Here is a 13,716-nt window from a genome sequence, read left to right as displayed (position 1 = left end):
CGCTCTTTATTAAGCGTGATAATTTAGCATCTCGAAGATTCTTCTCTCGAACAATCTCCTGAATAGATCTCTTCCGTTGGGTCAAGTTTTATGAAACAGTTCAAACTATGAGGAGGTACAAACCACTTACTGTATTCATAGAGCGATTATCACGGTCGAGTGAATAGAATGATCACAGTGTGTGGTGCAGGCAGAATCTACCATGAAATCAAATTAATTCTGTCAGACGAAAATGTTGAGAAGGATGCTGGTACTCTGATAATGAGTATAAAATAATGATATGGTTATAAAATGATATTAATCTTGAATTTATTTTTTCATCTTTTAACCCTTTGTAGGCAAACATATTTTTAATCATTTCCTTTGCTTTTTTCCTCTTCTATCGATTTTTACCCACTGCACTCATCACGACCCCATAAGGATCATTTTCTGAAGAGTGTAAGAGGGTTGAAAGCTACTTTCCAACCTTCCAATTCATCTTGGAATTGTAAATATGAATCGGACTGGAACAGTAACCTTGTAACTTAGATTTCCAGTGACGTGTTCAACTAACGACGACTTCGAAGTGCCCCGTTCCATTGCTCATTCAATAAAATTAGCAACGCAGAGCGACTAGGGGACAACAGCAACACAGTTAGGGAGGATGTTGTTCTCTATTGTGTCTCTCCCTATGTCCTTTGATGATGCCGCCCCTGCATTGTGGATTGCTTTTATTCCACACAATGTGCGTGTGCATACATACGAGTCGTCCAATTCCGTTTTATAGAGTAGGTGCACAATTTGTGGCTACTTTAAAGATTTTTCTATATTCTTGCAATTTCTAAATTTTCTAATAATCGAAAGTCAAATTTTTTGAAATGAAATTTTACTCTATATTTTTTTAACGTGGAATCTTGGTTCTTCTGTATTTAAAGACTCGAAGAAAACTATCATTTCCAGAACTCCAAAGTGCAATAGAATATATTAAATAAGCTGTTTGGATTAACCGAAACCATTGAACCCAGGGCTCGCCGTAATATCCGCCGTTTGTATTGGAACGGAAAATTATTAAAATGGGTCATTTCAGGTGGAATTAATATAAATTCGTGCATAGGCTTAACGGCACTTCGCTCGCAAGGAATAATTCGCTGCTGCTTTGAACGATATCTGCATAATTAACGCAATCAATTTCTGAGCCCTTAGGACGGGCTTGCGACTAATTTCATATTCCGTCGAAGAATTAAAAGGAGAAGAATAAGGGGTAAAAGGAGAAAATTTAACTACGCCGCTTCAATTTTCATTTCTATTTCGCGAAATTACATTTTCATGCGATCTTATCCATTCCTCGCGACCTTTAATCGTTGAAACTTTTTTTCATAGGGTTTTGTATCAGTATGTAAATGAAAAAGTATCATTTATAATTAATGGAAGAGTTATTATATAAACTTTCATAATTAAACTGACCAGAATTTTTTTATTATTGTTATATGTAGGCTTTTAGTTCAGAATCAGACTGAAATTTAAATTTCTCCTTGAAAGGGTAAAAGCAAAGTGTAAGAAGAGTCAAAGGTTGACGAGCAATGTGCAGCAGACCGATTTTGAAGAGTTGCACTATGGTAAAGTGGAAAGTGAATAGGTATTTCACTTGTTTTTAACTGTCAGATTTTCGGCGACAGGCTTTAAGAGTGGTCGTCTTAATTTCTACTTGGCCAACCAACCCCTTAATTCTTCGCCATCTGTCTTTCCTTTCCTTCGCAACCTCTCCACTTTGACCTCTTGTTTTTGCCTTTCTTTCTTTCATCTATTTTTATCCAATGTTTCTTTTATTTTCAAGTTTCGTACCAAGGTGCGATACAAAAATAAAATTCATAAATTAGAATCCAGTACTCTGAAATATTTGAAATTTTTTTATATGGAATATATAAATAAATAATATTATAGTTGCAAATATAACCTGAGCACATGATACTCTGTGAAAATATTTCTCAGCGCACAATGGCTAAATTTTAATCAGAAAAATGCATTGCTCATTGTTCTAATGGTCGTTTCACGGATAGACTAAATCTGCGGACCCGAGAAACAGTCTGCGAAAAGGAAAAAGAAAGAGGGCTGAGGTGTGAGTTAGCATGCAGAGAAAGGGGATACGGTGCGAAAGGATAGTTTGAACGAACGTTTGAGTGTACGCGAGTGAGAATGAGAAGGATAGAGGAAAGGAAAATGGAAAGCGTGGAGAAAAGGACGGAAAACGGTATATGGATTGTGTAGCATTGTTAAGTGTAGCAGTGCAGTCTTGAAAAAAAGAAAAAAGAAGAAGAAAAATTGCTATTGTCAGTTTAGCACTCGTTCCCCTATTCTAAACGGGCTAAAAGTCTTCGCACAGCCGGAAAAATTCCTTTTTCTTCCCCTTCTTTGCTTAACAGTTTCGTTCAAGCTATCTCTGCTTGTCTGTTCCGTCAGTTTCTGCACTATTCTTTCCCTTCCGGTTTCCCGGGCGAGATTTCCGTCATTGTAAGTTCGCGACACGATAGTTTCGTGTGACTGGTCCGCGGTAATACGAACTAAAAGCAACGCGGTGCTGTGACGTGTCCAAAGACCCCGTCAGATTTCTGGTCCATGTATTTTTTTTTCCTTCTCTATTTTTTTTTTTCGCTTTTGTTCGTCTCCTTTCTCTCGTCACCCTGTTTGTCCGGCTTCTTTATTCGTTTCAAATGCTTCTGTCTGATCAAAGCATCCGAGTGTTGCGTCTAGGGTATTCATGGACAAAGATGCCTCTTCATTTTTATAATTGAAACGACCGGCGCCAAGATGAATGAGAATTTGGAAAGTTTTCGACAAGACTCGCTCCTGAATATCTCTACCGGGTTGAAAAGTGCGGATTCATATTTAGGATGGACATCTTTTATTCCTTTTCTCTTGCCCGAACTTCAAGGCAGGAAAAATTCCAAAATTCAAGTTTTAACTTCAGGAATTCATCTGTTCAAAATTTATGTGCATGTAAGATTGGTTCGAAAAAAATATTTAAAATATAAAAACTGTGATAATGAGGATAGCATATAGAAGGGACTGCTTGGGAATATTTTAAATGGTATAAAACTTTCCAAAGAAAATTTGGCAACTTTTTAAGTACGTGACATACGTTTTACGATTCATAACAGGGAAATAATTCGCAGGGAAGTTTGAAACAAGTTTCTGCAGTATTCATGAAGTCGGCCACCTATCGCCAGCTCGATTTTCCACCTGCCTTGTCCGATTAACGCATTCCCATCCCTGTACAGCTCAATAAAATCGTGCAGGAAAATAATAATACCCGTGTAGTAAGTTACATAAATATTGATAATTCGGTCATCAAAATTTCATCAACATTGGGAAAATAAATGGGAATCGATCTCTGTAACGTAATAAAACTTCTGTAAATGACTGTACGGTTCGATGAAAGCCGTTGTTTATTTGTTGGACTGGTACTCGATTACTTTTGAAGATTCGGAATTTTCGGTTCACTTCGATTTTCACGAATTACATTTCAGGAGGGATGGAAGAGCAGGGTAAATGAAGTATATGTAAATAATGAGGGGTGAGAATGAATACGTTACCGTGGGAAGGGGTGAGTTTGTGGGTGCACTAATGGCGGGTGCAACGGCCGTTGAAGGGCCACCCGAAAATAATTCCGTCCTTCTATCCTGCCGAGAGAATCCCCCTCAAGCCGCCCAATTATCGTGAAACGCCTACCTACTACTTCGCGCTTCGGATTTAAGTAAATGAAGAGCGACGCTTGTTCGTAGACAATGCTATCGCCGATAAATCTTGACAGCAAAATCAATGAGAGCCATTTTATTTTATTTTTTATACGAAGCACCAATTTGTAACATCCCTGTTACTTCTTTACCCTTAACTGCTGAGGAACGATGAATATTTTTTGTATTAGAATTTGTAGCTAGATTTTTTTATTTTTTTAAATTATTTTATGAAAATCAGAAATAAAATCTTATATTAACTTTTCACGATCGCTTAGACCGGTTAGTTGTTAAGGAGTTAGGAAAACGAGCAGTAAAAGATAGAAGAGTGAAGGAAAATTGAAAAGTCAAGGAACTACCCCCTTTCAACTACCATTCCTTTACTCGTAGAGTTTAACCTCGTACTAGAAGACCGACTTTACCCACATTTTCTTTCATCGATTCATCCTTCGTCTCCGCTCCTCGAACACAACCATTCCTATCTTTACATCTCTATTTTCCTGTTCGATCGTCACGTACGACCCTCGATTCCCCTCAAAAACTTTCATCCCATTTATATATGTGTATAGTTCTGATTGCACAATCAGTGCCACGTAATGCTGTTTCCTTTAAACTTGGACCCAGAGTACTCGAGACCTTCGAACTTGTATAAATCATATTTTCATGCTTCGATAATGTTGCATCGGTAATGAATCGTGTACGAGGTAAAGATTGATGAACCCAGGGCTGGATGCATAATAATAAAAATTTCTGGAATTCGTTGAATATTAAACTTGATGTAAACATTTTCCTTGCAAAATCAGTGAGTCTATAAAATTTTAAATTACACGAGGAAAATTTTTACCTTCGATTCAGAAATATAAAAACCATCGAATTTTAATGATAAATGAATTTTCAAGAAAAATAAATAAAAGATAACACTTGCGTCCATCGTCAGAAATATTGTTTTATTATAAAATTAACAAACTGCAAATGGACGACCCAAAGGGCAATAAAGAAAAAGAAATATTTATCATTTTGAAATACAGTTCGTTACTGGTACTTCTTGAAAAGGAAAGGACTGAAAGAAATGGTGAAGAAGGTATCCCTTTAACAGAACTTAATCAAAGAACTTCTTTCTATCTGGAGAAGAGGATCGATGGTGAATTTATCACTGTCTAAATATCAAGTGGACGCGAAAACAACATCGAATCCAACCTGTCCCCTGACGTTCGGTCAGCTTATTGAAACGAACTCTTTAATCACCCCTCGATTATCCGTTCATGGATGAAATTTTAATTTACGAGGCAGTAAAGTTCCTAAAGAGTTACGCTGCCGCGGAAAATTCGTTCGTTTTATGTGCTCTCGCCTTGAAAGTTTCAGTTTGACCGTTAAACCACCCCTCCTCGTTGGGTGAGTGATGGGGACCAAACGAGAAACAGAGAAAAACGGGTAAGGGGTTTGGAAAAGAAGCAAAAAGAAGGGGAACAAGAGCTGCAGCAAAGTACGAGGCAATGAATTCGTCGTATTAAACTGGTAGATTGGAATTCTAATTAATACTCGCGAATTATAGATAAAGGCGCGAGAATAAAGGAACGAAGATGATGGGACTATGATTCCTTTCGTTGTTCCTTCGCTCTTTCATGGTTCATCGCCTTCCTTAACTTTTGAACAGCAATGTCTGGGTAAAATTTTTATATATTTTTTTTTTTTTTTTTTATAAATAATCCAAGGTCCGGTATACATGCTTTAAAAAATATTAAAATAGATCCTGTATCGTGATAAAAATTTTGACGTTTGCCACTGTTGCGTTTGATAAGTTTATTCGCCATCGATTTATCGGATGCTCCGCGAACCGATACCCATTGTATGATACCAGCGCGCGTTTTACAGATCCCACTGTGTGTATTATTGACACTTGCGTTTATCTAACAGTACTGTATCGATCATAAATATTGAAGCGAGTAGATCTTGATATTTTGATCTGTCCATTTTGATTGATTCAACGAGCGAACGAAACACGTTCGTGCTGCGAAACTGTTCGCATACATACAATGGTGCAGAGAGTATTCTATTATTTTTATTTCAGCAACGATCGTCTGGTTTGTTATACTATTGTCTAATCGTATTGGAAACGAACCTTCAATCGCAGTCAAATTTTTACAAACAATGATAGCAAAAATATATTTGAAAGGTAATTGTAATTTTTATCTGGGTGTAAGTAAATTTTCATTTAATATAAATATCATTAATTAATCCCCTGAACAATGAATTCTGAATTTTTCATCTACATCTCACAGTTTGTGAAATATTAAATGAAATTTCAATTTTAATTTTTAAAATTATTTTCACCCTTTCTAAATAAAATAAAATAAAATACATTTTATGGGATTTTACATCGTATCAAAATTGTATAATAATCTGTGCGTGCCAATTGAGTAATGTCCCTCAAAATTGTTTTCTTTCCAAGAGAAATCACTTCGAATAGGAATGTAACGTTTTCGGTTTAAGAGACATATTGAGATTTCCCGGTTCTGGTTCTCTATCCCACATATAAATTTTTGTTGCGTGCACGTAGTACCGATAACGTGATACGGATCAGCGAACGAATTCGTTCGGTCTTTGTGAGCTTTGTTTGCACAGTGAAAGGATATAGGTCGATTGCAAAGAGCTGATTCTTCTTTACCATTCAATATCACGCTTTCACGATTCGTTTTTCAAGAGAATTCATACTCGCTCCTCGCTGTTGTATCTTTCGAAATGCCAATCCCCGATCAACAAACCGTACACGCATAACGAACGCTGCAATCAAACGCTATCCTTAATAATTGACACATTTATTACGTTCCAGTAATTTCGATGCTTCTTTCGTTAATTATTTTACTTCAAATTAATCATAACCAGATTGGAATTTCATTAACGCCACTCGTATTGATTAAACGTTTTAATCATTTATATTCATAATATTGATGAGGGATTTTCATAAAATGTTCTTGCACCGTTAACTGTTGGGAAATTAGCATTTATTTATTGTTTCATTGGTTCGATTACAGAATGAAATATAATAAATGTACTTGGTAACGAAAAAATACATATCTGTCAGTCTGAAACGACGTCGCTTACATCGATGGCGACGCTTGAAGTGTAAGCAAAACGAGACTCGCGCCAGACAAAGTGTTCTTCTACGTTTTTCAGTCCCTTTTTCCACTCTGTCTCTCTTTCTTAAACTTATGAAAAGAAAGAACATAGCCCTTCCCTGGACGGCAGGAAGCCATCGAGAGGCAGCAAAAGTGGAATTGTGAAATATTAATGTGACTTCCGTCAGAGCTCTGTTCTTCCTCTTCTTCTTCTTCTTCTTTCGCTTCTTCAACATTTTCTCGTCTTCTCTTGGTTTTGATGCTAGTCTCAGCCATATCTTATCATGAAACATACGAAAACCTTTGGGAAAGGGTTTAAATTTTACCCCCATCACTTGCAATAAGAAAATTAAAGATTTCTTCCAAAAAAATTTATTTAAATTTATATAATTTTAATAAAATTATAAGAAAGATCATGGGACAAAAGGTTGAAATTGTACTTCTATCATTTGCAATAATAAAATTAAAGATTTCTTTGAAAGAATTTATTAAAATTTATACTGTTTTGATGAAATTATGTTGGCAAGGATTAGCAAGTAGATCGCGTTATATTCATGAAAACACCCTCCTTGACGTTTCGTCTTTTTCGAATGACTGTTTCAGGAAGGCGAGAGGGGATACTTGGAGGGGCTCGCTTCAAGGTATGCAGACCTCTTCAGAACGCATTACGGAGACGTCCTGGAGCCGCTCGAGGAGCTACGTCGCCGTGAAACAAATGCTTCCCCCAGAATGCCCAACACTCAACTCACCACCAGTCATTCACAGCCCATTTACGTGCCCGGAAAATACTCGGTAAGTGAATCCGTCTCTTTTTTATTCTCTCCTTGATTTTCTTTCTCTCCTTTACCTTCTCTTTTTCTTTTTCTTTCGAGTATTTACCCTCACGAATCTCTTTCACTTTTCTCCTTTATTTCTAGACTTCTTTCGTACATACGTCAGGTAATTGTACCTATTTCATAGTTTACCTGAAAACGGGCAATGAGATTCATTTACACGTGATTACAGGAGAAGTATATCAGAGTTAATTTCTGGGTGAATTGAAAAGAAAAGAGGGTAAATTTCTTCGAAACGAAAATGATAATATTTTGACGGTGAATTTTTTGAAATTTACTTTTGGTACAAGGGAAATATGTAGTCTTACCTTTCTGGTCACGTTCTTTGAAAGAAGGATTTAGCGTTTAACTGAGAGACTAAACACTTTCTATCGTAGAATTGAAAGTCCTCGGAGAGGATCCCGCAAAAGTAGTTTCAAGGAATTAACCGTGTAGATCTGTCGATTCTGCTTTAAATTAGTTATTGTTCGCCGCTCAGACTTTTCTTGCGGCTAATCGAGTTCTCTATCGATCGTCGATTGAGCTTCGGTTTTTCTAAAACCAAGAAAACACCGAAGTGAAAAATTAACCAAGTGTTCCTTTCAGAATTAATGAAATTAATGCTTTCAAATTTAACACAATTTCAATTTTCTTAATTCAACTTGGTAAAACGTAGAAACGATGGAGGATTTTTAATATTTGTTTGCAGCCCTCGAGTTGCCTCAGTGATAAGGAAGAGGATGAGATCTATGGTTTTGGATACGGGGTGTTTAGCAGACAAATGCTTCAACAACGACAGCAGAAACTTGCTCTTGCTGCACAAAATCCTACTCCATTGACGCCGGGCACACATCAACAAGCCTATCAAAGGTAGGAGTAATTAACATCGTCAATTTTTCACTGGTCAGCAAACAAATTTTCTAAAATTTATAGTAACTTATTCATTATTCATTGTAATTGATGATAAACCATTTTTTACTAAGAATTTTAATTTAGTTAATTTTATTATGAATGACTTGCATTTTCAATACTGAAGTCTTTGTATGCAAATGACAGTAATATTTTCTTGTTAAACTATTGAACAGAGATAGATTAGAATCAGCAACTCTACACCACTAGATAGAATCTCCGCTTACGAAGTACCGTAGATTCAATTATCCGAATGCTTATTCGAACAACCAGTCGGGAGTAATGCTTAACTGGTATGGCCTGTTTATTATACATAATTGCCCATTGTTAAGTGGCCAAGCTGATACGAAATAGCATCTGTGCCCACCTTTACGCCGGCTGCTTGATATTTAATTGCTAATTAACCAACAGACTACCGCGCACCCGTTCGCCATAGTTGAGAATCGCGAATAGAGAAAGGGAACAAGGAAGGTCGTTATTAAATTCCATTATCTAGCCAGTTAGTGTTATCTGTTTCCATACACACGCGAATAATCATGGTTTTGGCTATTTTCAGCATATAATACACTATTCTCGTCCCTATATTTTTATACATTTCTGACATTAATTATTGTTTTCTATTTTCTTTTCTCAAGTAATCTGTAATCAATTTTCAATTACTAATTATCAGATACATCAATTAATTTGATGCTATTTTCATTTTAATTAAAAATTTATTTTTTCAAAGTTATACTACTCTCAGATATTTAAATAATTGTTATCTTTGTTCAGACATCACATAATAGCGTTGATTAATGTGTTAATTAATTTTCATTCTTTTCATCGGAACCGGTGTAAAACATGGTTCCGAAACTGTTATTCAAATTATTTTCAAACTTGTCAATTTTTCCATGGAGATAAAGCGAAGTAACGAATGGTACCGGAATAAAAATATACTGGTGAGTGATTTAACCGAGCAGAAGAGCTTCGCGACAGAAAACCGTATTTTGTCGTCCGGCTACCGGTATCGATTTCAATACCAAATACTACTGAGCGAGTACGTTAACTTGAAATTGAACAATTGTTGTCTGTCTGTTCGTCCGACGAATATCCTCGTTCATCTCACCTTCGAAAAAAAAAAATCCTGGACACAATCAACGGAACGAAATACTGGCGTACAAATAACAATCGTGTTCATTTAATTTGTTTATTTATTTATTCTTTTTTTTCTAATCACTGTTTACAGCTAACTGAATAAGTAAACTTTTTTAAATTGAAATTTAAAAATCTCTAAACAATTTGATTTTTTCATAAATTTTTCTCTAATTTAATAATCTTTAATTAGAAAAAAAATAATTACAAAAATTGAAGGGGATGAAAGTAATATGGAATGCAAAATTAAATTAAAATTGTGGTTCTTCCAGGGTTAAAAAATAAGATATATTTGATGATAAAGGATCATTGTAATCAAATGTAAACTTATTGTCAGTTATAGTATAATGATTACTGATCGTGACAGCATCCATTGAAGTAAGGTACAAGGGCGTATAATTAATTCAGTCAAGGGCTCGTCAATCGATCGTTACGTCGAATAATTAATTTCACGTTGTTGCTTGCACACTGGAATTGGATAAACTTCGATATCCACTTAAATGATTATTTTACTAATAACAAGTCGAATTAATTAATGTTTCATTAACCTGGAAAATTCCGAGCATATTTAAACAATTCGATGCAAAATATTTTGATCGCTAATCAATTGTAAACAATCTCTGTAAATAAAAATTTAATTAGTACCTCCACTGTACCTTAATTGAAAACACTTCATATTATAAAACTTTTAATTGTTCATAACGAAAACTTCAAGTAAATACCCTTAGATCTAAGCAGAGTCAGTAAGGTCTAATTAAAATTACATGGTTTGTCCATTGAGTTAGCTTTTCGTCAAAGACCACTATTAATTATGCGGTTAGTATTACAGAACAGTGTATGGGGACACATGAATGCTGCATCACCATTCATTACCAATTCACTGGTATGCAAACTGTCCACCTTCTAACTATGTCCTTTCGCATGCATTTATGTGAATTTCTATTTTCTTATGGAATCGCTTTGTTGAACGATTAATAGAACAAGAAACAGCGTACTCCTTCGAATATATCAATAAGGCAATTAGTGCAGACTAAACTTGAGCCCCAACCGGAAATTAGTGTGCTCGCATTCCAACGTGATGCATCGTCAGAGATTGACGGGTCCTTCCCTAATGTTCGAAGTACTCGGAATATTTGGAGAAATACCATGGTTAAAGGAAGGACAAGACAATTCTCAAATTAGAAATAAAATGAAGAAAATTTTTATTTGTTAATGGTTTATCGTCAATTATACATATTACATTATTGCATATTTTTCACATATTGTCACATTATAAAATTATTTTTTTTTTCACACACTTATTAATGATAATGTTTGTTTTGTTCCAGCTGCCTGAGCCCAAGATCCGCATACTTCTACGAGTTCCCGCCCAATGGTGAGTCACGTAATTGTATGAACTTTGTTGCTTCTTTTTCAAGATTTCAGAAGGAACCTGGAGGAAACTCCACTTCCGTATAGTTCTACTTAAGTACCTTTCATTCACTGAGTAAAAGTGGAACGCGTCGTGTTGTTCTAACTACGAAAGACAAGTACATACTTGGATAAGAATGCCGTATTAATAACAGAGAGTTCGTATTCGTAGAAATTTAATATGATCACGTTGGTGAAAGCTTTAAGTAAGGATATCTTAGGACGCAGAATGTTTGGAAATAAGGATAAAAAGACATGTTACCTTTCCTTTTGGTTTAAGTCAGATTAAATTTTTTTCTTTAACGTGAGAAATAAATTTTATTTTTATTATCCGTGAAATTCATAGCGGATATGGAGATAAATAAAAAGAAGAAAAGGATCGTTTTGAAATTTCAGAAAAGTTATTATGCGTAAAGTAAGATTGAGTAGATATAAAGATCGTCCCATAGTTTCTCATTTGCGGTGCTTTATTCGATGATCTTTACGAGTACGTCGAAAGACATAAGCTGTAAAGTAGCAAAAAATGATGTTAAAAGCATATACTCGTATCCTTTTATTACCACCATCTTCGATTGATGTACCACTAAGAAAGTTAAGCTTATATCCGCTTTATCGTCTCCATCGCATCAAGGATCACGTTTCTACTTTCATACAGCAAGCTTAATTTTTCAGTTCTGTAAGAGTACTCTTAAACGATACTCCTATTTCACGATCAACTTTTCTTGCTTTTGATGAAACGTTTATGATTACGTGTTTTTACGTCTGTAATCATTATACCTAACGTACACGGTTAAAGCAAAAATATTCTCAGCTCATTTCCTCGCATTTTTCTCCATGAAATATCTCGTGTTAGTTTTTCATAAACTCTGGTTTTCTAATCATTATCCTAATTAGGATTTTTTCTGAGGTAAGCCAGATCCCATAGGAATTTTTAAATTTTTTAAATCTGAAATTACATTTCGAAGTTCTGGATTTTTGGAATTCCGCAATTTTTTAATTTTAGAATCTTCAAATTTTTAAATAATGAAGGATCCAGTTCACATTTTTGAAAGGACCAATTCCACCCTGGTTCCTAGTTACACCACTGAATCTAATACAACAAAAAATTATTTAATTTCTAAGCATTAAATGTCACGTGAAAACGTACCCTTGCAGTCAACCCTTTCTTGGATTTTAGTCAGAACAAATAGCACTCGGTGTAGCATGGTTAAAGCATTTCGCGAATCAAGTAAACTGAGCAATCGTGTTTGCGTATTCCAACAAGCGTCACGAGTTTTGGGTTAAGTTTGTGTCTGGATTTCGATAGCTGTTTGTACGCTGCGACAACAGCTAAGGATTGTAACGATCCGACATTGACGCCTCTTACATGAAATTACTGTTAAACATGCACCATTTAGAGAGCACGCTGTTGGTTTAACTTGATTAGTCTTCGGCAGAGGTGCTTTCGTGACACAGAAATGTAAACGGAAGTTAAACCTTCTCACAGTGGTCCAATATTGAGATATTATAACAAAAGATCAATAATTTTGTGTGCCTCAAAGTACAGTTCAGCCCATTCTCTATTAAACATTGCAAATATCTTTGAATTATAAAATTTATATAATTTGATTTAAAAAATTGTTAAATTCTCTACAGATAGTAAAGATCAATCAATTGGTTTCCAAGAAAAATGAAAAATTAGGTAATTGTTGAGAAACAGATGGAGATATTTATCGACATAAACAGACGGATAACGTGAAAAGACCTTGATCTCAATTATATATTCATAGAATTGGAAATGGTGGGCTGGAAAAGGGAAAGATAGCGGATGAACTCAATAGAAATAAAATATCAAAGCTGCCCTCTTTGGCTTGCGCGCCAACTGCTTCTCCAATATGAGATCTAGTGTTTTTCGATATCTTGAAAAATTCCAATAGCACGACTCGACCATTTCGGCCTTTCTGCTTGATTTTATTTTCCGTCTTAGTACGTCCACTTTCAACAAAACTACCTTTCCCGAATGTATCTACTCCACCGAAGCAATCGGAAAAATGGAGCGTACACTGAAGTGTTTTCTTTTTAATTTTAGTTTCCCTCGTGAACCGTAACTTTGATTTATCTGTTTATAAATATTGTAAAACAATATCTTCAAGTAATAACTATAATATTGTTGACTTTTTAATTAAAAAATCGTTCATTAATTAGATAAAAATTAAATTAGTAAAATTAGACACTCTCTAGATAAAAACACTCAACAACTCCAGTACGAGAAAATGATCAAATTGTTATGAATTCATGATCTGCATGTGGAGTGACATTTTATCTCTAGCGTGCGGTAATTGTTCCATTTTCTTTTTCTTCCTCGTTCCTCTGTTTTTCGTTCTTCCGTTCCTAGTGCCGCGTAACAATATAACCTGTATGTAAATTAAGTCGGCTTAATTGCGAGTGTTTTGCATGCGTGGAATATCCGGTTGACAATCGTCGTATCGCAATCGCGCATAGTACCGTTTCCAACGGGGATATCTGCATTCCACACAATTTTTCGTCTCGTCGCGTGACTTTGTCGAATGAACGGGCAAAGCAAAGATCGTGAACGAGATAAGTATAACCCGAGACTTACTTAACGTAATTATATTACGGTTAGTTAAT

The 13,716-nt window shown here is 35.3% G+C and overlaps 1 protein-coding gene across 6 annotated transcripts in view; it reads left to right on the top strand.

Moving 5' to 3' along the window:
- The window catches only part of LOC114873909 (SAM and SH3 domain-containing protein 1-like), a 171,521-nt gene that overhangs the window by 127,460 nt on the left and 30,345 nt on the right, over nucleotides 1-13,716 (top strand). For all 6 annotated transcript variants that reach the window (XM_029182694.2, XM_029182693.2, XM_029182695.2 and 3 more), the window contains exons 2-4: nucleotides 7,430-7,618; nucleotides 8,348-8,508; nucleotides 11,007-11,053. In XM_029182694.2, coding sequence (XP_029038527.1) covers nucleotides 7,430-7,618; nucleotides 8,348-8,508; nucleotides 11,007-11,053 — 397 coding nt within the window. The remainder of the gene's footprint in view (nucleotides 1-7,429; nucleotides 7,619-8,347; nucleotides 8,509-11,006; nucleotides 11,054-13,716) is intronic.

Source organism: Osmia bicornis, chromosome 11 (assembly GCF_907164935.1).
Source record: "Osmia bicornis bicornis chromosome 11, iOsmBic2.1, whole genome shotgun sequence".
In the NCBI taxonomy this organism is placed as follows: Eukaryota; Metazoa; Arthropoda; class Insecta; order Hymenoptera; family Megachilidae; genus Osmia; species Osmia bicornis.
The sequence above is the reverse complement of the archived record's forward strand: the minus strand, read 5'-3'. Positions and strand labels throughout refer to the sequence as shown.